This window comes from Acomys minous (genome assembly GCF_964271855.1).
Source record: "Acomys minous genome assembly, chromosome: 14".
In the NCBI taxonomy this organism is placed as follows: domain Eukaryota; kingdom Metazoa; phylum Chordata; class Mammalia; order Rodentia; family Muridae; genus Acomys; species Acomys minous.
This window is the reverse complement of record NC_140496.1, coordinates 112548155-112575763: the sequence shown is the minus strand read 5'-3', so window position 1 is coordinate 112575763 and position 27609 is coordinate 112548155. Positions and strand designations below refer to the sequence as shown.

The window sequence follows — 27609 nt, the reverse complement described above, 5'->3', positions numbered from 1 at the left end:
TTAAGATAAGAAATGTTGCTTTATTTATCACAGCTTCCACATTTAAGGAACAATGAAAGACACATGTATAACTATTATACGTCTATTTTAGTATTAGAATAGATAATGAATGTCAAGATTCAAAACATATTTCTGGATAAAAGATGGAAGAAGTTGAGATAATTTTTTAGGGGAAAACAAAACTCTTACACAAACAGTTTTTTTTTTAGGACACACATATAAGCTAGGATTCCTACCACACAGGAGCTTAAGGCAAGCAGAATATGACTCTGAGGTCAGACTGGGAGACTTTATCCTCAAAACCCTTTTATCCCCCAATAAAACAAATTCCACTAAACAAAAGCCATGATACAAGTCTGTGTTTATACACTTTTAAATAAATCATAAGTATAAAAAGATTATAGAAAAGAGTACAATATTCTTCATTCTTAATCTTTAAAGAAGCAATCCTAAACAACCAGTTATTTAGCTAATATCCGTAAACACACACACATATTTTCTTTTTAAAAAGCACCACAATTTTATCTGGATTATACTGATTGCCTTACTAGGTCATTCTATTAAAAATATTGTTTCTAATTAAAATATTTGGTATCATCTTTTGTTAGGCACTCTTAGCTGAGATCCAGTAGCTTTAGCAGCCTTGCACAGAAAAAAAGACTGTGTTGGCATCTTCTTTTATAAGGACCTTTTAGGGGAAACTATAATCTTAATAGATTTCCTTTTAAGTAGAAATGTCCTCATGCCTGGCTTCATTTGCTGAAGTTTTAAGTTAGTATCGCAGACTGTGAATCTTTGGGTTTCTTAAATTCAGCATTGGTTGCTTGATTGTAGGTTTGCCATCAAAAAGTGCTGCTTCGCTCTCAGAAGTCGGAAACCTTTTCTGATATATCAAGGGGTATTCCTTCTGAAACTTAAAAATGAGGGGGAAGAATTAGAAGTTCTTGAGTATTATTTCTTTAGACAAAGCTAATCAAGTATTCTTTCACCCGACTCTTGCTTTTCCCTGTATTTGTGATGGGGATATTGGAAGATCCTTCAGCTTCCTGTCAGTGGTAAAACCCTAGGATTCTTTTCTGTTGATTCCCATCCTAAACTCAAATGTTTATCACTGGTAATGCCTACGAAGGCCACATGAACTTGGGGCAGCTTCTACTTCTCTCAAGTTTCCCAGGCTGTATTCTTTCTAGAATAATATGGCTATTGGATTTTGCTTTAGAGCTGAAAGTACTAAATAGTGGTAGGGATAAGTCACTCAGAGATAGGTATTATAATCCAGATTTTACAAACGCTTTCTGGGGCTAATTCAAGATATAATTATACAAAATACCAGTAACATAAAAGAGAATCAATTAATAGTATTGTAATTATTTTAAATTTAAGATAGAGTAAAACCAAATAGATATTAACTCATATACTTTAGGTATATAATGAAAACAATATATATCTATATATCTAAAAATTAAAATGTTCTTCCAAATGTTATTAGAAATAGGAATCAGTAATTACATAGATTTGTAAGATGAAAAAGTTGCACATTCTCCCACCTGTCTCAGTTTTCTTCTTTTCTCCTTTAGAGGCAAGCTTTTACTTCTAATAATATTCTCCAAAAGTTCTGTAATTGCAGCTTGAGAAGTTGAAATTTTCTGCTCATCAAACTCTTTAGCACTAATCTGCTTACAGTAAGAATATGTTGGCAGAGGAACAACTAACCCATCTCCACAATTTTTAACCTGTCAGTGAACAGAAGAAGACAGTGAAACCTGTATATTCTGGTCATATTTGTTCTGTATAGAACATTTTTGGTGGAATCTAGTATCTTTCATTTTGGCCTCAATCAAATATTCAGTGTGTTAAAAAACAAGCAAACAAACAAATAAAAACAAAAGCAACTGCATTTTCTGGCATATAAGACAACCTCCAACTTTTCCAGTCAAAATATAGTTTGGAATCAGCAGACTCAGGTGTCTATTTGCAGGTAGGGCACAGACAACCAGGGGCTTTTTTAAATGCCTGAAGACAGCCAGTCAGTCTACGCTGCCCCTTTAAGGCACGCTCCACACTCAACCAGAAGACATTAGCCCTTGAGTTGAATGGGCGGGTTCTGTGGAGAGCCAATTCATGTTCATGTTCTCCTCCTCAGGGTACAGGAAGATGAGTGCAGCTTGTTCCTTCCTGCTTCACAGCCCCCCCCCCCAGAGCAGCCATGGCACCCCCCACTATATGTGCCAAATGTCCGCAAGCCCACAGAGAGGCCTTATTTTAAAGTCAAGTTAGAGAATAACGGAGGATGATTCCTGCAGTTGATCTCTGGCCTCCACATGCACACACATACCTACAGAAAGTCCTTATCACATTTTTTTTTCTAATTGAAGGTAGAGGGATTTTTTTTACATTGGATTTGAAGCTCAATGTTGTATGCAAGAAATTTAATACTCATATTCCTGATAATATAAAGGAAGGCCAAGAAAAGTCCTAGTGCTGTGTGAATCTCCAGGCTCTATGTATTTCTGACTTAAAGGATGTTTATGTGAACAAAAAAGTGCCCATTTTTAATGGGGTTACTTTCAGATGAATTTCTTACTTGCAAATAATGAATGCAGAGATTTTTAGGCTTAAAATACCTACCTGGCCCTTTCTAATGCAGTCAAGATGTTTCTCCACTGTACTCTGCAAATACATGGGTACTTGAAGAATTTCTTGATGATGATCCATTAGGAAGGAAACTAATCTTGAAGCCAGAAGCTCATCAAGATCCACTTCTTCAGCACAACACAGCACACATCGAGAGAAAGTATGTATCATCTACAGAAAGATACCAATGTAAGAACCTAAGTTTTCATATGAATGACAATGTCAGTAATTTCCAATTTTCATTACATGATGCATGGGGATAAAGTGATAAGTAGCCTTCAGTTTAGGACACATGGAAATAATGTATTATAATTAGGAAGATAATAAAACTTTATTACACTATAGTACAGTACAGTAAAAGCGTTTGCTATGTATTTTGTTAACAAAGTTCCAATGGGTTATGTATAATAGGTTTTCCTTTTTTTTTTTTAATAACTTGATTAATAGTACAGCTTCTATTAATACAGTGGTATAAGCCTCAGCCAAGAGCTGTCAGAGAACAAAGACTTATTCCATTAAACTAATGCTACAAAACCACAAGCTAGGAGAATATATAACATATGGAATACATATTCAGCAGAAGTTGTAAAATTAGCACTATTTGTGTTTTAAAACTCTAGAAAATAGCTGTTAATGATAACTAGTGTTTAGACAGTGACTTAATACATATATCTACATTTCTATCAGAAGGATTCTGAAACTCTGGAAAAATTTTTGTCTTAAAAATCATTACTCTCATAGCTATGTAATCCATATCTGTAACACACAATAATTATAATATTTGAATTCTATTTTAAATATTTGCACATAATAGATGATGAACATATTTATTGACTTGAAATATTTCCCTTTAGTTCCTTGGCTCAGTTCTCAACTTGTCTCTATTCTTCTTAGAAACCCTTTTACATTTGTAACTACCATCTCAATGTGGATGACTAAAAAAACTATCTTCTGCCTCGCTTTTCCTTTATAAGGCTCAACTTTCTAAAATTATTAGACAATTTTTATTTGGTGCCCTAATAACTTTAAAACCAAAAAATAAAAAACTAAAATTATCACCTTTTCAAACACCACCCCTTACTAAATTCTTGTTCTTTTCAATAATGTTATAATTATTCAAGAATATTTTATTTTTAATCTATTCTGTCATTGTTAATGAACTACCCACAGTGATGAGCAGAACAGCTAAGTAGAATTTCTAAGCTTATTATGAGAACATTTTATAGATTTAAGACAGAGTCAAACTAAGGCACCAGCCAAGGACAATACAGGCAGTAAACCTTAAACCCCTACCCAGATCTAGCCAATGGACAGAACATTCTCCACAGTAAAGTGGAGAGTGGGATATTACTTTCTCACATACTCTGGTGCCTCACCTTTGACCATGTCCCCTCGATGAGGAGACCTGGTGGCACTCAGAGGAAGGACAGCAGGTTACCAAGAAGAGACTTGATACCCTATGAGCATATACAGGGGGAGGTAATCCCCCTCAGGAACAGTCATAGGGGAGGGGAATAAGGGGAAAAGAGGAGGGAGGGAAGAATGGGAGGATACAAGGGATGGGATAACCATTGAGATGTAACAAGAATAAATTAATAAAGGAAAAAAAATAAAAAAAAAATAAAAAGTGACAATTCTTAAGAGAAACAATGAAAGAGAGATAAAGAATTTTAAAGATTCATTTCCTATTAATATTTGTATATAAATCCTTCTGTCTTCATTCTCCCAGGACCCTGAATCTTGGACTACTTGGAAACAGTTTTTTTTTTCTTCAAAAATTCTTGTCCTCAATGACTTATTATCATAGTTCATCAGATATAACTTCCCCACTTCCATATTCCCTGAAACACTTTGACAGATTATATATTGATTGTTTACACACTCTCTACCTAAGAGTTGTAATACGCTTATGTTTCAACCATATCTGTAAATCCATTTCCCTCCCAACCAGACAGAATTGATACAGGTGATATAACATGGTCTGACTGACTAGTTGAATCACTGTGAGGTGTACAAAATGGAGAAGAAAACAAAGCTTTCTGCTAAGTTTACTAAATGATGAAAGTATAAGAGCCTGAGCACAAAGAATTGTGTAACATTATTTTCTGGTATCAAAGGTCAAGTTTTTAGGGTTTTTTTGTTTTTGTTTTAAAGATTAACCAACTTTTTACTCCAAATACTTGGAATAAAATAAATCAATAATGAACTGATAAATCATACAAACAAACAAAAACTAAGACCTTAACGTTAGTAGAATAGTCTACCACTGCAACTTACTAAACTCTATTCTGTGCTTTGTATACATGGCTTTGCTTTTCTGGGGTTGCTTTGTTTTCTTTAAAGTAATTAAAATTATATTTTATTTTCTCATTAAAATATCACTTAAGTAGTACTTTCAAATAGCTTGGTCTTCTTTTAGTTGATAAATTAGGGCTTACTCTTTACATGATAAGAAACAGCTCCAGACAGACAGACAGACACATGCACATGCACATGCATACACACACACACACACACACACACACACACACACACACACACACACACACCAAGATTCAGGGAATGTCATGGAAGAGGCAGAGACCAGGGAGAACTGAAATGAAACAGGACCTTCTGGATAAGAGTAATGAACTCATGAACTCACAGCAATGGTTGGCTGTACAAGACCTGCACAAGGGCAAACCAATCAACATTCCAGTACAGAGGTGGAGGGATTTATAAGCCCCATCTATAGCAGAGGAGCTACTAACAGCTGATGACTATTAGGGGAGGGAGAGTCAGTTTTCTTTAGGAGGTGGCCCAGCTAGGTTAATGATGTTCCGGTGAATGGCCCTATATCTATGTACATATGGGAAACATTAATGGCCTCAAGTAGTTATTTAAAAATGAGGATATGAAGTTGGGAGGAGAGGTAAATGAATTAATAAAAAATATACTTATAAAGTCAACTTACCAATGATCTTGTACCTATTTCTTCATGAAGTCTGGGCATATCAACATTTTGACTAATTCGAGAAATCATTCGCATTAAGAGTTGAAGCTTTCTACGATTTGGTGGGGGAAGTAACAAACAACATAACTGTAGAGCATTGATGGCAACTCTCTCTAAATGAGGTTGCAGCAAACCTAGAAGGCAAAGTCACCCCCACCCCCCAAAAATCATCAATGATAATAGGTTTCAAATTAATAGAATACACAGTTATATAATGAGGGTAATAAAATATCTTAGTATTTTTCTTTTAATTATGGTTACAAATTTCTACATTAAATATAGTAAGTCAATCACTATTTTTTGCGACCTATTTTTAAGTTTAAAATAAGTATTATAAATAAAGTGACACAGAATTAGTAAAATTAAAGAAAAAAAAATTAAGTGCTTTAAGTAGGGTAGACTAAATGTTGGTTATATCATGACCAAAGTCTGTTACATTAATTTCTTTACAAGTAAAAAAAAAAAAAAAAAAGCAATTTCAGGGGAAAAAAGCCAAGAATACAAAGCAGTGTTAGTAAACGTTAAAAGTTAACATGGCATGCATTGAAAACAGCCTTACTTTGTGTGCCAGTCAACACAGAAGCAGCTGGAGGTAAAGAATTTTCTGAAAGTTCTATTGCACTTTTGCACAGTCTTTTATTGATTGTGGTGCTAGACGCTCCAAGCTCACTTTGCACACTTGTACTGCCTGGTCCAACATTTGGTTTCATTATAATTTCAGCCACTGGTTTATTGATATAACTATTCTGTCTTGTACTGCTTCTTAAGAGCAAACTCTGAGATCTACAAAGTTGTTTGGATTTGTATCTTCCATTACATAAATCTTCTTGATCTTGAACAGTCAAAGCAGAAGTTCTTTTAAAACCAATGCAGTGTGGCTGCTGAGTATTTTCCTCTGAGTGAAGATTAAATAGGGATTTCTGTTTGGGCACTGACACTAAAGATGGCTTACTATTTTGCTCTTCTGTGTTCAGAACAGACTGGTAGAAGCTATTGTACTTCTCACTTGGCGTATCTATAATTCCTTCCAAGGAAGAGCACCTTGCTTTGGTGTCAGAGGACAGGGCATTCACATTACTTAAGCCTATTAAATTATGACAGCTTCCTCCTATTATGTCGTTAGCACTAGCTCTTCTGTTTCTTAAATTAACTTGCTGCGTTTTCTTGGCACATCTTTCTTGAAATCCTTGATCACTTCTTTGCAGTCTTTCAGTAGGATCCAATTCTTCACTGCTTTTGTCTTTGTAAAGCAGACTGAGAAGAAGACACTCAGTTGATCTGAAGGAATTCAAATTGCTTAAATGATGGATTTTTGCAGACCGTGGATCATCTTGGATTTTATGTATCCCACTTGTTCTATCTGAAACTGTGATGTAGCCACAAACAACTACCAGAAAATGAGACAAAAATTAAGATGCAACTGCAAGACAGTGGACAAAAATAAAACCAAAACATAGTAAAGTTAAAAAACATAAAGCATCACTGTAATATACACTGTTAGTAGAAACACAAAGCAGTTGCTTAGTTTGGAAGCCACTTCAATAGGACACATGCAACATTCAGTTATAAACATGCAGGAGTGACTAGTGGTATTTCCATTTCTGATACAAATCATTTAAAATTAATTTAGTCATCTAATTAAAAGGATTGAATCAGGACTCAGTTAAAAATATTTGTTTTTAATCCTATGAGAACTAGAAATCTTTTATTATAAGACAGATGTATATAGCAACACACACATATATTCATGTCAGTGTTTATTGGAAGACTGGTTCCAGCAATGCCCATGAACAAGATCTGCAAATTTAAGTCTCTTATATAAAATGGTGTACCACATACATACAATCTATGCATTTATTTAATATAAATATGAGGTAACCACTATGTATATATTTATCATTTAGAAAATAATGACAAGAAAACAAAACATCCTGAAAGTTCTATACAGCTATATTAAAAACACACCCCTCTTTACTGTGGATTGGTTGACTTCAGAGGTAGGCAAAAACAAGACATGAAGGCCAGTGACAACTGCATCTATAGTGTACTTGGTTACTGGCAGAGAACTCCCAAATCCTTGGAATTTCCTGAGTGGTCAGTCTTGTTATTTAAGAGGTGTTGTTGTGTGGACTAGAGAGATGGCTCAGCAGTTAAGAGCACTGACTGCTCTTCCAAAGGACCTGGGTTCAATTCCCAGCAACCACATGGCACCTCACAACTGTCCGTAACTCCAAGATTTGGCACCTTCACACAGACATACATACAGGCAAAATATCAATGTACATAAAATAAAAATAAATAAATTAAAAATAAAAAAGAGGTGTTGTTGCAATATACGTGAGTTTGTGCTAATGTGTCTCAGAGCTAGCCACATATCTGCATTGCCAACAACCTCTTGGGGAAGGGAAGAGAGATAGAGATTGATTTTTTATAAGAAGATTTCAAAAAGAAAACAAAAAAGAAAAGGAAGATAACTTAATCAACATACAATCATATCTAGCTAATAAAACATATTTAAATTCTGAAACAATGAAGGTAAGGTAGCTTTGGGTTGATGAATACCCAGATTTTCCAGGGTGACTCTCCTGAGAGGGTACAGAGTCCCTGTGCCAGCCCACTCTCTTCATGTGCTCTCTTCTCTTTGTCTATCCCTGAATTCTATCTTTTAAAAAACAAAAAAACAAACATAACTACTTTTCAGGGTTTCCTGAGTGAATCAGTAAAATATAGAGGAATTCAAACAAACCTTTTAATTGGTGGTTGGTTGAGCATAAGTGTAGGAAGCGAAGGGAACTACTTGTCGCCAGCACCAGGGATAAGAGTAGCCTTATGGATCTGAAATCTGATAGAGTCAGGGCTAACTCTAGGGAGCTGTGTCAGAACTAGAAAGAACTATACGACAGTTGGTTTCAGAGCAGCTGGTGTTGAACCATATTTGAACCATTTGAACTGGTATAACCATAGTATTATTAAATTTTGAACTAATTTGTAGCCTACCACGTTTATTTTTACTATGTTTTTAGACTTTTAACTTTAAGGAAACTTAAGTACTTTAACAGAATAAATTTAAATTATAAGTAAAATTTAAACGTACCCAAAATGTTCACAAATAATTCATAATATTCAAATGTAAGTAGAGGCTCAGGAAGATCTAGAAAATAATCTGCAATTGTTTTGAATACATCACGTTCAAATCCAACATAAGTTAGATTATTGGTGTCATTACTTCTTGGCCCTAAGAAGCAGAAGGCAAAAGAAACGGGCAAAATGTTTTAATTTAAATACAATTGAAAGTGCACATAAGCTTAAACATATATCTTATAAGGAATCTATGGCTCATAACAATCAATGTTACACTACATGCAACTCATCAATTCATCTCTCTCTTTTATAAAGATTTGTTTATTTTATGTGTATGAGCATTTTGCGTGCATGCTTATGTATGTGCACCACACACCCACCTGGTGCCATGGACCCCTGGAACGGGAGTTACAGACAGTTACAAGCTACCATGTGGGAGCTGAGAATTGAACCTGGGCCCTTTAGATGGCAGCCAGTGCTCTTAACCTTTGAGCCATCTCTGCAGCCATGTCTTATCTTTTCACTGGATATCACTGTAAGCAACCTCTGGATAGTTTTATTTTTAGTATTATTTTAATATACGAAAACTGTACATAAAGCAACAAGCATCAACATGTCAATGAGATTTTGTTGCAACTTATTTGTGAAGACAAGAACACTTGAATGATACGAATAATTCTAAGCCATTCTTTGTATGTCAACTCTTTTATGAATTTTAAAACTAAATTCTTTAAAAATTCCTAACAATTTTAATATTTTTCCATTGATATTTTTAGATTAATAGTCCTATTGAAATAATCATGATTATTAATCATTGTTGACATGTTAAAAATAAAAGAACTTCTGTACACAGGCTAGAATCCATAAGGGAAAAGTTAGGAACTTACTCCCTCACAAATATTTGCTCTGGGGTCTCTAATTTAGTGGACTCCAAACTCTGATTTGGGACTCTTCCCTATAAAAATCTTCAGGGACATGGTTTATATATAAAAAAAAAATTCAACCACATTGGAGTCTTGGGGACATTTCCCTAGTGAATGAAATATGCATTCATATTTTACAGCCATTATTACCAAACCCCCTTTATCCTGAACCACACAGTTTTTTGTTTTTCTGTTTCCAATTTTTTGTATGGCTTTAGAAGTGTATGCATACATAGTGCAAAATGATTAAAGAAAAAGAAAATCACACACATAGTAGTTTAAAAGCTAATGTATATATATATATATATATATATATATATATATTTTTTTTTTTTTTTTTTATGTACATGAGCACTCTACTTGCATATAAGCCTGCATGACAGAAGAGAGTATCAGACAGAGGAGGGCATCAGTTCCCATTACAGATGGTTGCGAGCCACCATGCAGGTACTGGGAACTGAACTCAGGACCTCTGAAGGGCAGCCAGTGCTCTTAGCCACTGAGCCATCTCTCCAGTCCCAAGAAATATTCTTAATATGTAGACTATTAGGTAATCACTAGTAAGTTTTCTAAGACAGAAAACATAGGTTCATTAGAAAGAAAAATGAACAATTTATAGTTAGATAATTTACGTTTAAGTTGTAGATTCTTTACATTAACAGAAGGCTCTGAGAATCTTGATTTTCAACTCTGAGAAATAAAAAGTTGTCGATAGTATTCTTAAAACTAATTTGCAAGATTATTATTCCCAAAGACCAGTGGTTCTCCACCCTCCTTCCTAATGTTGTGACCCTTTAATACAGTTCATCATGTTGTGGTGATCCCCAAACATAAAACTATTTTAGTTGTTATTTCATAACTATAATTTTGCTACTGTTATGAATTGTAATGTAAATAGTTTTGGAGAGCGAGTTCGCACTGTACAGGTTGAGAACTACTGATGTAGACTCTAGCTAAATACATTGTATTAACTGAAACCCAGGAAGTTATATAATTGTTATTATTTACATATAATATGAACTGGGAAGAGAGAGAAAATACAAATCCCTAACGATGGACAGATAAGAACACCTGCCAGTATGCTTATCTGTGCTTTTAACCCCGAGTCACAGGAGAGCAAGACAACTGGGCGGGGACAGTAGAAAAAGATATTCAAAAGTCTATGCTTAAACTCAGATTCTTCATCTTAGTCCCATGGATAAAATGTTTCTGAAAAGTATTTACATAAGGGCTATTTATTTTGTGATTCTGTCATTTTGATATACAAATAAGAATATGATCTTCAACATTTATAAAATCCCATTAAAATTTCAAATATACTAATTTTATAATAACTGAAAACTCATACCTATTACTACAATTTTAAAAATATATTCTATCGTTTGATAACCTAAAAGCACACATCTTTGCAAATTTTTAAAATTTATTTTGAAAGCAGTAAGAGTTTTGTATGTGAACCAGAGGCTTACATTGTAAGTCTCCATCATTGGTTACTAAAAAGAAAGGTTGGACAATAAAATGCTAAAAACTGGTTTGTAGATTACCAAAATAGTTTTTTTTTTAATACATTCTTTACGTAATCTACCATGAAAAGGATGGACATGAGCTTTATGGAACTTCATTTCTGGTTTATCCTTTTCCACTCATCTACTGTTTTACTTCTAAGCTACCACCGTCACGCCTTGGGACTCATTGTAGCAATTACGGTAGTTTAGATTTTACCTAAGAGTTTTTCAAATTCTATAAGCCTACAAATTTATGATTTATTTGAACTGAACCGTAAATGACAGATTCTAATTACAAAGTCCTTTTTGCATTGAAAACAAAGAGCTTTTAATCAATTCTATTTAACTATCATTTGACTCATCATTCTAAATATTTTTTTCATTCTTGTTCATTTATTCATTAACAATATAATAAACACATACACATTTATATTATCACACACACAAACACACACACACATACACACACACAGACTCACACAAACTCGTGGTTTAACTTACAATTTGCTAGGCATTTCATAGCAGATAATACCCAGTGTGGAAGATCCTCTTTAAAAAAAAAAGCAAATAATGTATATTAAGTCATACAGTTTTTATGATAGCATATATATATATATATGTGTGTGTGTGTATATATATATATATTTGGCATAGTACCAAGGGCATTTACTAGCTTAGCTATCTTCTTACCTGGACAGTTGAATATTTTAAAATACAAATAGTTTGAAAAGTTATAAAGAACTTGAGAGCAGCTACCCAAAACAAAGAACTAATTTATCTAGAAAGGGATTGTTTAAATATAAGCTAATTTCATCCTTATCTACTCCACTACTTCTCTCTAGTCCCACTTTAGTTCTATGCTACATGACCACTACTGATTTAGGTGACGCCTATCACTGAAATTAACTATGTCTGAATATCAGGGTACTTTTAGCTTGAAGCCTACTGACATATAGAAGTTGGTACCATATCCAGCTTGGTCATCACTAAATCTTTAGCAAAATACTCAGCACATTTAGGCCCTTAACACAAGTACTGTTAATAATAGTTTTAATTTTCTATAATTTGGATGCTTATTACTGTCAGTTTTTAAAAGTCAGGCATTAATTCACTTTAGCAACTAATTTTTTTTGTGATAACATGAATAATACTTACTTTTAAAAATTCCATCATTATTGCTAAATGAATGTGCCTTCTGTAAGGGTTCTACTTTCTATGTGTAGATCTCTACACTGCCCTGTAAACACAGCTTTGGTTACCAATTTGAAAATATTCCACATTAAAAGAAAAATACCTACCTGATTTGTCTTGTAGTACAACCACTCCATGTTTACTTGTGTTGGCCATGTTGTACATTACATATTGAGGAATTATTTTGTTTGGGTTTATGAGTTCCTCTATGGATGGCACACCTAAAATGGTTTGCAGGCTAAAAAAGAAGAGTATGAACAATTTTTTCTTAAAATAAGAGGAAGAGTATAAAGTGTGCATGACTGGCAACACACAAAGCCACTGGAGTACTTAATTTTTCTCTTAACAAAAATTCAAAGTTTCTATTTAGTATCCACTTTTACATATATACTTATCAACAACATTCAGAGGAATCCAATAAAAATCCCAAACTACACTGATGTCTTTAATTAAAAAGGTAAATTTTTTTTTCTTTACACCATACTAGATCTGTACCAAAGGCAATTACTAAAAAAAAATACATATTTAAATTCTAAGCTTTGAAAGGTAATGTTTTTATTTATGTGCATATTTGAGTGAAAAATCAAATTAATAACCCACATACTTCAGAATCATTATTATAGCTTAATTTTTGTCTTACTAGATCATAATAATGCATCTCCAAACTTCTTCAACATCTTCCTGGCTTATTTCTCTGTTGTCAGCTGCATTTTCTTGATCTTCACTGATTATTCTTTCATGATTTCTCTTTTCTGTATTTTCCTGAAGAAAAAAATTGCCTTGGTTTGTTACAGTCTATACTCAAACTATAGGAATGTTGAACTCTTTTAACACAGGTGTGTGTGTGTGTGTGTGTGTGTGTGTGTGTGTGTGTGTGTATGTTAATGTTGGGTGTCTTTCTTAAAGGATCTCTACTTTATTTATTGAGGTGGGGTTTTTTATACTTAGTAGTTTACTCAGTGTCTACTATGGCATTACAAAGTGTCTGAAAAGTAATGGGACACATATTTTTCCATTTTGCAACATTTCCAACATATACTTCATGTCTAAACACTTTATAGTTTGGTTATTACTATAAAAGTCTAGTGACAGAGATGAGTTGAAGAGTTATACAATTCTATGGCTTAGATAACTTATGATCACTTAGATCACTATGCTGCAAACAATCCACATTGAAGTTATTAGTCTCTAAGTTGGTCCTAGTGGGCGGTGGAATCTGCAAGAGGCAACCAAGGCCTTATGGAAAGAAACTGAACCACACACAGCAGGCTGCTGGGAAGCCATTGGTATCCCAAACCAAGACACTTTTCCTTCTCTCACCTTCCAGTTTCCATAAGTAGCTTCCTCCCTCACATGCTTCTATTATGATTACAGTGTATTATTATAAGAACAAAAGTAACAGAGACTAAAGAACATGAGCTGAAACTTTGAAATCTGAGGTTTAATTTGCCTACTTGGAGACTGAGTCTTAGGTATTTTATAAAAGTGGTGGAAATCTGATTAATACATCAAATAGGAAGAATAACAAATGACAAAATATTAAATTACAAAAAGCCTTTTCCAGAATACCTCATATTCTGTATTATATTGTTTTCCAACTGTTTCTACAGGTTTCAAACACATTCACACATAATTCTTATTTATTTATTTATTTATTTAGATTGTAACTTAGGAGATGTCAGTATTGGGTTCAAATATTAAAGCATCACTTACTTTTAATGATATTACTATCAAACACATAATAATGCTATTTAAATTACCAGTTTATAAAATAATATCTTACCTGAGAGAAATGTAATCCACACTTCTTGGGAGTTTTACGAGATAAGTTTCGTAATTTAAAAATACCATCTTTATCTTTGGAAAAGTAGTCCGTGTTGGTTTTCCTGGTTTCTGTATGTCTTTGTGGAAGAGTTTTAAGTGGAGAAGTTGCAGGAAATCTGGTTTAAAATAATACGGAGTTAACTAGGATGTGATAACAAAATAAGCTTTTAGAGTATATTTTAAAAGTCATACAAAGAATCTGACTTACTTATATTAGCAAGTAACTAAGATTCTGGATAAACCAATATTACCATTAAACCTGTAAAGTATTTTAGTAGTTTCTTGATTTCTTTAGTATACGATACTCATTTCAGTTTTGCTTATGTACAGCACGGGGTTACAATCAGGACTAATTTTGTTGAAGAAGTAATGCTTACATAAATATCTCTAGGAAACTGTTTTATAAATCTCTTTGAAAAAAATAATGACAGTTGTGCAGTGGTGGTACATGCCTTTAATCCCAGCATTCAGAAGATAAAGGCAGGCATAACTTTGTGAGTTCGAGGCCTGCCTGGTTTTAGGATAGCCAGGGATATATAGAGAAACCCTGTCTCAAAAAACAAGACAAAACAAAACAAACAACAGAAAGTCATAGTTTGATTAATACTTCCAGCCTTTTGACAGTTTATTGTCATTTTAGAATTTAGTCTCTTTCTTCTTTTGACTATGGCACATTTTGTTTTTCATCTTACTATGAACCATTTTGATGATACAAACAAGCACAGAATATAAACCACATCCATGTATCTAGCCGTCAAACAATGTAACTGTTCATGTTTTACTAAATAGTTGTCTTTTTTTTAAGTGAAAGAAAGTCTTTACCTATTTAAATTCTTTCCCCTCTGCTAAGGGGAATTACAAACTTATCCTTTGTTTGTTTGTTTGTTTTTGTTTATGTGTTTAGGCTTTTCATCAATATATGTGAAGAGTATAGTTTTGTGTATTTTTCCTTTTTGGTATCTTTTATCATACACTAAATTTATACTTAACATTTTAGTGTCATTAGAAACTTTCTTTGCTATAATATAATTTTTATATGATCTCATGAGAATTTTATTCTTCATATTGAGGACTTAAAACAGGTATAACATTTTGTTCTTTAAAATATGTAATTTTTGCCGGGTGTGGTGGCGCACACCTTTAATCCCAGCACTCGGGAGGCAGAGGCAGGGGGATCACTGTGACCAGCCTGGTCTACCTGGTCTACAAAGTGAGTACAGGACAGTCAAGGCTACACAAAGAAACCCTGTCTCTAAAAACTAAAAAAAAAAAGTTAATTATGCACCTGTGTGTAGACAAACATGTGAGTGTAAGTGCCTGCAGATAGGTTAGAAGCCTCAGATTCACCTTCAGCTTCTTATTACAAATTACTATAATAATTATACACTATTTAAAGGCAAGGAACCATGAATTTGCTTTGCAGTTAGAGAATTTATGAAACTTGAGGTCAATAATAATGTCATTGAAATGTGATTTAAAAAAACCTTTCATAACATAAAAACACTAGTATGTTATCCTTTCAACTTCCTACTTTATTATACACTATTCAATATTCAAAAATTTTGGACTTTGTAGCTCACAACTTTCAAGCATATAGTTTTCTACATAGTTTTAATTGACTTAAGAGTGGCAATACCAGGCAACCTCCAGACCTTCACTCTCCCTTCTCTCCTGCAACTCTAACCCCCCAGTCTCATCTCAAGCTCTGTAGCAGACCATTTATTGCCACCCCCCTCCTCCTTACTACGGATCCCTTTATCTCACCTCCAACTTCTACAGAACTCTCTGGGAAGCAGACAGGCCAGGGGAGCAGGCAGGCAATCTGAATCTCCACTCTCCTTCCTCTCCTACAAACCCAAGCCCCAAGTCTTACCCCCAACTCTGTAGCATAGCATCTGCTGTGGCCTCTCCTTCTTCTCTGTCCCTGTTCCCAGAGGACAAGGCAGAGATTGGTGGCACACTCTGTTTTTATACCTGCTGTGGTTCTTCTGAGCACCTCCCATTTCTAGCACATCTCCATCTGTAACTGTCATCTCCCAATACCAAGAAACACATTCTAAATAGAAGGAATCCTCAGTGGCCACACCTGGCAGGATCTGAGAAGCATTCTCTATGAGGCAATTTACAGCCACCATACTCTATCCATTTTCTGTTGCCACCCAGAGAGGGCAACAGAAAGGATAGAACACCCACCCAACAAAGACAAGACTAGACATCAGCATCTAGAATTATAATCATCCTAAACCCAGATGCCTAGATCCAGCATAAAAAAACTAAGCAACAACAAAAAACAATCAACAAGAGCCAGGACAGTATGTCTCCACCAAGGCCGAGAAACCATACTACAGTAGACTCTGGGAAATGCAATATAGCTGAAGCATAAGAAAAGAACTTCAAAACAGCTTTTATGAATATGCAAATATATAAGACTCCAGTGAAACAAACGACAGATCACGCTGGCAAGGAAGTGGAGAAAGGCAAACACTTATCTACTACTGAAAGGAATGCAACAGTATACAGTTAGGATGGAAGCCACTGAAGCATTTCATCAAAAAGATAAGAATTTATCTTTGTTTTCAAGTTTGTTCTTTTTTTTTAAGATTTTATTTATTTTATGTATGAGCGCTCTATCTGCATGTGCACCTGCAGGCCAGAAGAGGGCATCAGATTCCAGGACATAGGGTTGTGAGCCAACATGTGGTTGTCAGAAATTAAACTCCGGACCCCTGAAAGAGCACACAGCATTCTTATCTGATGAGCCATCTCTCCATCCCAGAATTGATTTGTCTTAACATCAAAGTATACCTCTTTTGGGCACACAGCCAAAGGACATTTTATCCTACCCTAGAGATACTTGTTCAACTATATTTATTGCTCTAGTTCATAATACCCAGAAATTATAAATAATCTAAATGTCCATCAATAGATGAACATACAAAAAATGTGGTGCATTTATACATAGAACATTACTCAGAACTTTAAAAAAGTGAAATCATTAGACTGAGGTAGCATGCACAAAGCCTGCACCAGGGATTCTGCATGTATTTTATGACTTCCAGGTAAGAGATTTTATAAGATTCCTGAGTGTGCAAATGAGAGGGTCTCTGATTCTTGTGTCTTTTCTTGGGCTCTTTTCTGTCTGCTTGTTTTGTCCAACTCTGATTTGTTAGTTTTTTATCATAGTACATTACATTATATTATGTCATTATTATTCCTCAGAAGCCTCTCTTATTTATGAGAGACAGAAAGAAAGTAGAGAGTAAGGGAACAGTGGGGAAGTATAGATCTCTCAAGGAAGGGGTAATAAAATAGACAGCTATAGAACTAGATACACTGACTCTAATAGAAGAATATCCTTGAACTCTGACACAAGAAAAGACTTTCTAAGTAGAATACCAAAAACATACGCACTAAGAACAAAAACTAACGAGACTTCATAAAACTGAAAATCTTCTGCATCACAAAGAACACCATCATCTTGACAAAGCACAAAGCTACAAAATGAAAGAGATTTTTACCAACTACATATCTGATACAGAGCTAATGTCCAAAATATAGAAAGAACTAAAGAGAATTAGAAGTCAAGGAAATAATCCAATTAAAAAATGGGATACAGATTTAAACAGAGAATTCAAATGGTTAAGATGTTAAATAGATGTTCAAGTTCAATATCCTTCATCATCATAGAAATAAATGCAAATCATAAGATCTCATCTTGCAGCAGTCAGAATGACCAAGATCAATAAAACAAGTAACCACTCATGCTGACAAGAATGTGGAATAAGGGGAACACTCATCTGCTGGTAGGAGTGAAAACTTGTACAAGCACTACAGAAGTCACTTTGCCAGTTCCCCAGGAAGATGGAAATCAATCCAGCTTAAGATCCAGATATACCACTCTTGGGCATATACCCAAGTTCACTACATCCTATTACAGAGATACTTGCTTAACCATGTTCATTGTTGCTTTGTTCATAACAGCCTAGATGTCTGTCAATGGATGAATGGATAAAGAAAACATGATATATTTACTCAGCTGTTAAAAAAGGGGGGGGGGAATTACAGTGGTTTTGGGTTTTAATTTATCTCAACACTTTGCTTGTTTTGCTGCCGCGATGGTTGCTGTGTTTAAAACCATTTTGTGCTTCCTCGTTTGTCTTCACTACATTACACCAAACATAAGAGGTATTTTCTTTCTTACATCTAGTGAGCAAAAGTATAGGTGAATGCACACATTTAGATACCTTTTGTGCATTACATAGTAAATGGGAAGAAAAGCCAAGGATAAGACCTGTATTCATATAACTCAAGAAAATTGGCTCTAGCCTCTGTCTATGTAAAAGGTGCAGCCAATAAACGGCCACTTGATGGCATAAATACATACAATATAGACAACCAAATAATTCTATTCCATGCTCTATGTTGATGGGGAAAATTACATCTAAATTATTCTCAAAAATTTTTGATACAAAAAAATGAAAATAAAGTCTCAAGAAGTCCATGCCCCCCCCCCCAAAAAAAAAGGCAGGGAAGGGATCATGAAATTTGAAAATAAGTGAATGGAGCTAGAAAAACAATTATCTTGAGTGAGTTATTCCAGTACCAAAGACAAATATGGTTATATATTCACTTACATGTGGATGTTAGCTGTTAAGTCATTGATAATCAAGCTATAACCCATAGAACCACAGAGCTTGAGAATAGAGGGCTAAGGTGGAGGGACAGATGTCCCAAGGAAGGGAAAATAGAATAGCTGTGGATGGACAAATGTGGTGGCGGTAGGGACTGGAAAGAAAGGACCAAATGGGAAAGAGGATGGAAAAGGGGATAAGCAAGGGAATCGGGAGGAACATTCAAAACTAAGGGTTATTTGAAGGGTCTATGGAAACCTAATATATTAGAAACCTCCTACATCACACACATATATGAAGACAATCTAAATAAAATCACCAAATAACCAGTGAGATAGAGCCCCAAGTGGGCATCTCTTATCAACAAATGAAGCTTACAGTACCAGGAATGGATTACACCTAACTGCATTATTAGCTAAAAAAGGATCCAATAAGAACTCTGAACAATCCAGATTGTTGCCAAGACTACTGGTGGCTCTTCACAAACTAATGTTAAGGCCTTACTGCTGAAGAAAACATCAATACAACTCATTAAATATGAAGAAGTTGAGCTGGCGTCTACATAGAGCGTTTATGAGCAGAGAGCATCTTTAGTACGGGAAGGTACTCTGTACACTACCAAAAGAGAAATATAAACACCAACCTAGCCACAAACCCTTTGATCTGCAATGATGTGCTGCCTATAAGATATGCTAGTGCAATGGTGGCACAAAGCTTGTAGAGATAACTAACCAACACCTGATTTGAATTAAGGCACACTCCATGAGACGGAACCCATACCTAATACTAACACTGTTTGGGTGACTAAGAACCTGAGACTAGATAAACCTAGTGTAAAACAAAAATACTACTATTTTAAAACAAAACAAAACAACAACATGTAGCAATAAAATGACATGACATTCTGCTATTTTCATAATTTGGTGCCATGCTTGGCCATCATCAGAGAACCTTCCTCCTGCAGTAGATGCGAACCATATACAAAGACCCAGACAGCCAGACACTATGCAGAGAGTGAGAGATCTTCACACACTCAGTCATAAATGGGATGTCTCATCAGATCCCTCCCGTCAGGTCTCAGGGAACTCTGAAGAGTTAGGTGGGGTAGAGAACAACAAGAAATCAAGGTCTTCTAGGCATAACAGAACTGGCACATATGGATTCACAAAAACTAAAATGTACAGGGTCTGCACCAGATGAGTCCTGGAGCTGAAAGGAGAAGTAGACATGCACCCATCACTAACCCAGAAACTATCTCCAATTGATAGCCCCTTGAACATGAAAAATCAGTTTTCTATAAGGAAATCTCCCTGGGTAAACAAAACACTCTTAAGGGTAGGCCCTGTGACTAGCAGTTGATGGTCAACATAAAATGAACTCAATGGTATCTTTGGAGGTTCTTTGTCTCAAAATGTTAAATCAAGATTGCTTTGTTTTGTTTTTCTGCCTTACACGTCCTTTACCTAAGCTATATATTATGGATTTCAATTTTGTATTTCTATGGGATCCTGAGTATGTGAATGTGTGTGTGCCTCTGCATCTACATATGTTTCTTGTGTTTTTTCCTTGCTGTTTTTCTTGTTTGGTTGTTTTACCATATTCCAATTTATTTGTTCCTTATTTATCTTATTTTATTATTATTTCTCAGAAACCTGTTTGTTTTATAAGAGGAGAAGAAAGGGTACAGATCTGTGTAGGATTGGAGGTGTGGAGAAACTGGGAGGGGTTCGGGGAGAAGAACCCATAATCAGAATATATTATAAGAAAAAAACTACTTTCAATAAAAGAAAAAAAAAAGGAGAAATATCTTTCTAAAGAAACCTTTACTTCTCTCTAAGAAGCTGCTATTGCAGTAAAACTATAACAAATGTGGAGCAACAGCAACATTGTAAATTCTGTTTTTTTATGTTTATTTTTTACTTTTCAAATTAAAATTTAATTATGATTTCCCTCTTCTCTTTCTCCAGTCTTCCCCATGAACCCCTCCTTGCTCTCTCAAATTCATGTATATACATATTCTAAATATATAGATACAACCTGCTCAATCCAATATAAAGTTAATTGTATGTATGTGATTTCAGAGATGACCCATTGATATTGGACAAGTATTCTGTGAGCTCTTTACGAGGGAAGACTATTTCTCTTTAGTAGAATGCTGAGAGCAGACGTAATTAAGTTTTATAATGATATATCTAATCAATACCTGAATAGTTGATTGTTGTCATCAAGGTTTTCCGATCCCCATCTACCTTTGATATCTTCAATCACGTGATTCTTAAGAAATTTTCTCAAAAGTTGAATAGTCTGTTGTCTTGTAACTTCAGGACCAAAATTACTATTACTTCTTAATAGATCATAAAGCCAATCTACTGCTTCACCTGCAGTGAAACAATTGCTATATTTTTTTAAATGTTGTCTATGTTTTCTTAAAGGCATTCCTACTCGAAAAGATGTGGTTACTTCATTCCACTGTGAAGAGAAGAAAAATACTTTTTAAAAAACATTATAGCAAAAATGAAATCTCATTGATTTGGGTATGTAGCAAATTCCAGACTAGTTTGGGCTACATAAGGCCCTTTCTCAAAATAATGAAAAGGAATAAAGAAAATCATTAGAGAATGAAATTTTTTTTAATTTCAAAGCTAATAATAATTTAAAAATTCTTGAAGAACAAAAATCACCTATCTGTGCTACATAAGATCTTATATTTCACTGATTTCTTATTACTAATTCCAGCGCCAATATTTTCTTGTAATAGGCTTTTTTACTAAACATTCATTGGACATCCCACCTAGGAAACTTTGGAGTGAAAAGAGCTATAATGTACCTGTTTCTTAGGCCTTGATAAAGTTTTATCTATTAGAATTTTTTAAAAGTTTAACTAACATTAATAATCTGCTGGTAGCATTTATGCCAGATAGTATTTTATATTTGGTATTTAATTATAAATCTCAGTTTTATAAAGATATTATCTGGGGCTGGAGAGATGGCTCAGAGGTTAAGGGCACTGACTGCTCCTTCAGAGGTCCTGAGTTCAACTCCCAGCAACCACATGGTGGCTCATAGCCGTCTATAATGTGATCTGATGCCCTCTTCTGGCCTGCAGGTGCACATGCACCCAGAGCACTGTATACATAATAAAAATAAATCTTTTAAAAAAGATTTTTTTTCATATAAGGAGAAAAGAAGCACAGATTGATAACTTGACCAAGATCCTATATCTAAATCTGTGGTTCTCAACCTTCCTAATGCTACAATCCTTTAATATATAGTTCCTCATGTTGTGGGATGCCCAACCGTAAAATTACTTCATTGCTACTTCATAATTCTAATTTTGCTACTGTTATGAATTGTAATGTAAATATATGATACACAGGATATCTGATAAACAACCCTCAAAGGTCATAACCCATCGGTTGAGAATCGCTGATTTCAATGATCAACATAAACACTCAAACACAGGTTTAAGTGGGCCTGGTAATGCAAGCCTGTAATTCCAGAGGCCAAGGCATGAGTGTTGTTATGTTCAAGCCCTGGGTATGCTACAAAGTTCAAAGCCAGCCTAAACAATTTAGTGAAACCCTACCTCAAAAATAAAAGTACAACTAATGTCATAGGTTCTTATCACGAAATAAAATCCAAACAAACAAATGAACAAACAACAGCCGCAAAAGACTGGGTTTAATCAACTCAGGCTAGAATCTGTATTCAATTACTATGCCAAATAAAACTTTTGGCATGCAGCAATTATAATGGCAAAGTGCTTTTAATCCCAGGTACTTAAGTTCAGCATCTCTTACGAAGATCCCTCTAGTGCTGGGTTTGGTGGCTAAGGCTGGTGGATCTCTGTGGATACAAGGCCAACCTGAACTGCATGGTGAGTACCAGAAGAGCCTAGAGCACATAGAAAGGCCTCCCTCAAAATAAGTAAATGGATGAATGAATAAATAAATGGAGCCTTATAATGAACATAGAATAGATAAAATGATAAACTAGTAAAATGAATTCATTGCACATTTAATGAACCGCTGAATATTTACGTGAAAAAATTATTTTCTGAGCCGCCCTCAAATCAGTCAAACGTCTAGATTTGTGACATTAACTGTAGAACATAAAGGTGGTAGTAGACAATGAATACATCACGTTTTAATAGATAAATATGTTAGAGATCAGTTTACTAACTGTATTATCAGACTATTAGTTATATTACTACTGTGTCACACGTCTTACCCCAGCATCACAATACTGAACTTACAGCTGAGAAACAGTAACTATCACTCTTTTCTTACCAAACCTCCCACTGCTTACATTCAAGAAACTTTTTTGAACTGCTTCACTACCCACAGTGCTGAGCACACAGTAGTAAAGTGATGTGAGTCTCTGCACTCAAAGACACCACAGAGTATTTTTGAAATGTGGTAGACTGATAAGGTCCTGGAGTGAAACATTTAGGATATGCTCAAGCTTTCCTTCTTGTTTATTAACCTTTGTTTTTTTTTCTTCTCTGTAGCACAATATGCTTATACTAATATTTATCTTGTGGTAATATTTGTGTAAAGTATTTGTAAGCACTTGGCAAATTTTTTAGTGTGCTTGTGCTACTTTTATCTAAGTAAATTTTTAATGTGACAGAACTACCTCATGATGATACACTGCAGAACTAATTTTTATCCTTTATATTGATAAACATAACCAACTTCTTGTTGAGCAGTAGAATATATGTTAAGATCACGATGACAGAAAAAGGTTCATTTTCTAGTTCTTCCATTTACCATGTATATGGCTTTAGGAGAGTTCCTTCTTTGAGCCTTGTTTTCCACACTGGTAAAGCAGGACAGACATTTGTGAGAGGATAACATGCTTGTTATTCCACAGATTACCACACATTCTCACATACGGTATTTTTTTTTTTTTTTTAGTAAGTCTCTTAAGGAAGGAATGTATTGTACCTTTATACCAATGTGGAAGCTGAGGCTACCGGAATCTTTTAATGTCACATAACCATAAGCATACTACTCTATAGGATAGAAAAATCTAAAAAGTCACAGCTCCAGTGACTACTAAAAGTGGTTACTAAAATTACTTTGGGTTTAGGTTCAACAGTTCTTTTCTAATGTTACTTACAAATTCTACAGAGTCAACAAGATAAAGTGTCATACCTGGGATTCCGGACTTGAAACTTTAATTTCTAATTTTGAGAAGCAGCAAATCACACTTTAAAAAGTGGCTAAGACTGGTATTTGAGAGTCAGGGGTTAGAAAGACACCTGAGGAGCTGTCTTGCAGAGTCAGAACGTGGTGCAGCTTTGGGGCACTGCACTTTGGATCTGAGCGGAGACCAGAGTGGAGTGCAACTCAAAGACGACAGGAGATGTGCCATTAGCTTCCCTCAACACAAATCTTGGCACTTTGGGTCCCTCTGGATACCAGATCCGGGGCTCATCATGGAATCTAGCAGCTGTGAGTATCCTCAGGAAACCTAAGTCATTCATACACCCAGGTCCCCCAGGGTCCCTCGGGAAACCTAGGTCTCGGTCCCTCTCCTCCACGCTCTTACCAGCTTGGTGGCCCGGTAAGGCCCGAGAGGAGCGCCCTGACCCTCCATTGCCGTCAGTGCGGAGCTGAGTCCATGGAAGCGGCGGAAACAGCGCGGTAGCAGGAATCCTTGTAGCCGGGTGTTGGTTTCTGAACAACTGTCGCGCTGTTGATTTGAATATCTAGCAGCAAAGCTGATTGGAGGCGTCATCAAGTCACATGATACTGCGAGGTGGAGGCCGGGGAGGGGGAAAAAGCGCTGTGACGTGAGGAGGGCGGTCGCTGCAGCCCAGATCTAAGGGGCGTTTGCAGCGAGTCTACCGCGCCTCCACCGCAAAGGGGTTCTTTCTTCCTGACTCTAGGGGCTCTTCAGCGGTGCTAATATAAACCAGGCAGGGTTTATCAGGAACTGCAGTGGAGCATAAGCCGATCTTCCTAAGTACACACACCGCGGGACTTGGGAAAGATATAAAACTTGTTTTCCTTAAAATCTACTGTGATATCAGTAGATGCCTGCTTATGTTTAAACCACACACTTAAAACACCACTGGGGTCTTTTAAAATGTATCTGCAACAAGCATCATTTGTCAAATGACAGAAACTAAGGTGAACTAAGAGTTGGAGGGATGTGCATAAAGTCTCTGAACTCCTTCCCAGATTTCAGACTTCATACTTTAATAAGCAATTAAGCAATTGCTTAAGCAATTAAGCAATTTAATAAGCAATAAGAACACTGTCACCATTCTGTAACTATTTGGTCGTAGGAATTTTTCAGCACAACGACTGAGAGACATCACTTTAGTCAGACTATCCTGAGCTAAACTACGTCAATTTCTTGAGACCAGCTGTGTGGGCTTGCAAAAGATCACCGAGCTTCTTGTTGACATCCCCCAGAAAAGAAGCGGGCGGGAGGGTCACTGCACTCTAACTCGAGTATCCAGCCACTCCTTCCAGCTGATTGTATACAGTTCTGTCCTAATTGTACTTTCAAAAGACCTGTGCCCAGTTTCTAGTGTCTCTCTGGTTCTTACTTAGTAACCAAGATGCCAGCTCTCAGCTAATGTTCCAGTGTCCTGTCTGCCTTCCTGCTACCATGCTCCCAACTATGACAGTATTAAACTCTAAGCCTTTGAAACCATAAATCAAAAATGAACTTTCTTTTATAAGTTGCCTTGGTCTTGGTGTCTTATCAAAACAACAGAAAAACTAACAAAGACAGTACTTAAAATTTTTGTTTTGGTTGGTTTTTGTAGTACCTTAATATTACTTTGTTTTAGTCTCTTTATTGGCATATCTTCTTTTTGGATACTCCTAATTTTATACATGTGCACTTAATACATTTTGATAAAGCCATTCCATAGTTAATATGTATCGTTATTTTATTTCTATATATCCATTCCTGTCAAATAGTTTCCATTCACATCTTCATTATGCCTGCTTTTGCTTTTCATAAGAAATCTTTTGTCTTTTCTAGTGGAGAAGTAAAAGAATTGAGGACTAGAAAATATGACCCTTGGGTCACATGATACCCTATTTACCTTTAAGCTGTAATACAACTATTTTTTCTTTTTTCTTTTTTTTATTAATTTATTCTTGTTACATCTCAATGGTTATCCCATCCCTATACAAATATTTTTTAATTAGCTTTCAAGTTTGCCTAGTGAGAGGTTATCTGTAGGGAGTGAAATTCATTAATGAATTTCAGACAGTGCAAATGAAAAATGTTCATATAACCAAATGTCTGTATTTTGCCTTATTTAATAGGATTTTTATGTTTTACGTTTATTGCTATTTAAAAATTAGTTGCTTTGACAGGTCCACGCCTTAAATCCTGTCACTTGGGAGGCAGAGGTAGGCAGGTCTCTGAGTTTGAGGACAATCTGGTCTATGAGTGAGTTCCAGGACAGCCAAGGCTACACAGAGAAACCTTGTCCCCTCAAAAACAAATAACCCCCAGGCAGCCTCCAACCACCTGTTGTCTTTAGTTATACCATTATTATAGGCCCAAGATAGGTTATGCATGTGAGGCGAGTTCACACCTCAGTAAAAATTTGTTTGACTTGCTCTTCCACCTATGGTGTTTTTTTCTACCTATCACCTTCTTTATCTACATATAATAATAACATAGAAAGAATTTTCACAGAGTTGTGAGAACTTTATGAAAGATTTTGTTGTTGTAGATGAGAAAAGACCAGCAAAAGTCTGAAAATTATCCTATATGATAGAAATTCAAAGAAAAAGGAACATTCTCTCACAAAGTAGTTCACATTTATTTATAATTTCACAGTGTCTGTTTTCTTGTCCACATTTACTTGCAATACACAGATTTTCTTTGAGCTTCTACTTCTTTTACACTTGGCCATGAGCACTTATTGTATATATACATATATTATACATATATATGTATATATACACACATACACACATATATACTTATATATATATATATATATATATATATATATATATATATATACGCTTATATCTGTATTTATATTGTATATGACCTGTTATCATTTACTGCTTTCTTAGCTTAATGAAAAGAGGATTTATAGAAAAATTGGAAGGACATCAATCTGGGATGACTGGGTCTGTAAAGGTTTATTCCACACAAAAATTTGTCTCTTTTAAAAGTTTTTCTTTCACTTGTCCTAAATTTACACTGGGTATGCACTCAGGTTTTATGTAAGTTGTGAAGTAAATAAATGGGTGACATATTTAATTAATCACTATGAAAACCTTCATGAACTATGTAGAATGTGTACAAAAGTCATGAAGACTTTCTTTTTGGTGGGGGTTTGCTTAAGAAAGAAACAGCAGAGCTTATTATGATTTAGAATTAGCCACATGGAGAAAGAGTGATTAATGAGGAGATTAAACAGAATCATGAAGCCATGTTTGGATGGAATATATAGGAAATTTCAATATAGCTAATGTGTTGTTAAAAGAAAGGAAGAATGCTATGAATTTGTGCAGGCAAAGCATTACAGTTAAGGTTACTTTTCTGCTTAGAGTTTCACTTTCTCTTCCGTTAATCTTGATTCTGACTTTAATAATCACTTTTTCTAGATGGCTACAGTATGCATGGAGATCTTTATGTCTAGTTTTAGCTTTCTATAGTTTATTATTCATAAAGCATCTAGTGAATTTCCTACCAGACAATTCCCCTTATTATTCCTCTTTTTGTTGTAGTATGCATTTGTATTATATAAAAATGTATAAATAATTTATATAAATAATATAGACATAAATTACAGACAAGATACTATTTTAATTCTTGTTTTCAGAGATCAA

The 27609-nt window shown here is 35.0% G+C and overlaps 1 protein-coding gene across 2 annotated transcripts; it reads right to left on the bottom strand.

Moving 5' to 3' along the window:
* DEPDC1 (DEP domain containing 1) lies at nt 1–24509 on the bottom strand. Of its 2 annotated transcripts, XM_084757485.1 has the most exons (12): nt 24338–24509; nt 20985–21250; nt 14110–14266; nt 12967–13088; nt 12434–12564; nt 11637–11684; nt 8721–8861; nt 6186–7013; nt 5588–5760; nt 2629–2805; nt 1548–1733; nt 1–913 (listed from the first exon to the last, which is right to left on the bottom strand). In XM_084757485.1, exons 1-12 carry the CDS (start codon nt 24383–24385, stop codon nt 773–775), a joined length of 2418 nt encoding a protein of 805 aa, XP_084613611.1. In that variant the 5' UTR covers nt 24386–24509; the 3' UTR covers nt 1–772. The 2 variants fall into 2 exon arrangements, with proteins under 2 accessions (XP_084613611.1, XP_084613612.1); XM_084757486.1 differs by lacking the exon at nt 6186–7013.
* Between the last annotated feature and the right edge of the window lie 3100 nt (nt 24510–27609).

Coding starts and splice junctions, on each gene's coding strand:
- DEPDC1 (XM_084757485.1), bottom strand. CDS start 24,385: ATGGAGGGTCAGGGCGCTCCTCTCGGGCCTTACCGGGCCACCAAGCTG. Junction 13,089..14,109: donor GTGGATTACATTTCTCTCAG/GTAAGATATTAT, acceptor TTTTTTCTTCAG/GAAAATACAGAAAAGAGAAA. Junction 8,862..11,636: donor TATGAAATGCCTAGCAAATT/GTAAGTTAAACC, acceptor TCTGCTTCTTAG/GGCCAAGAAGTAATGACACC.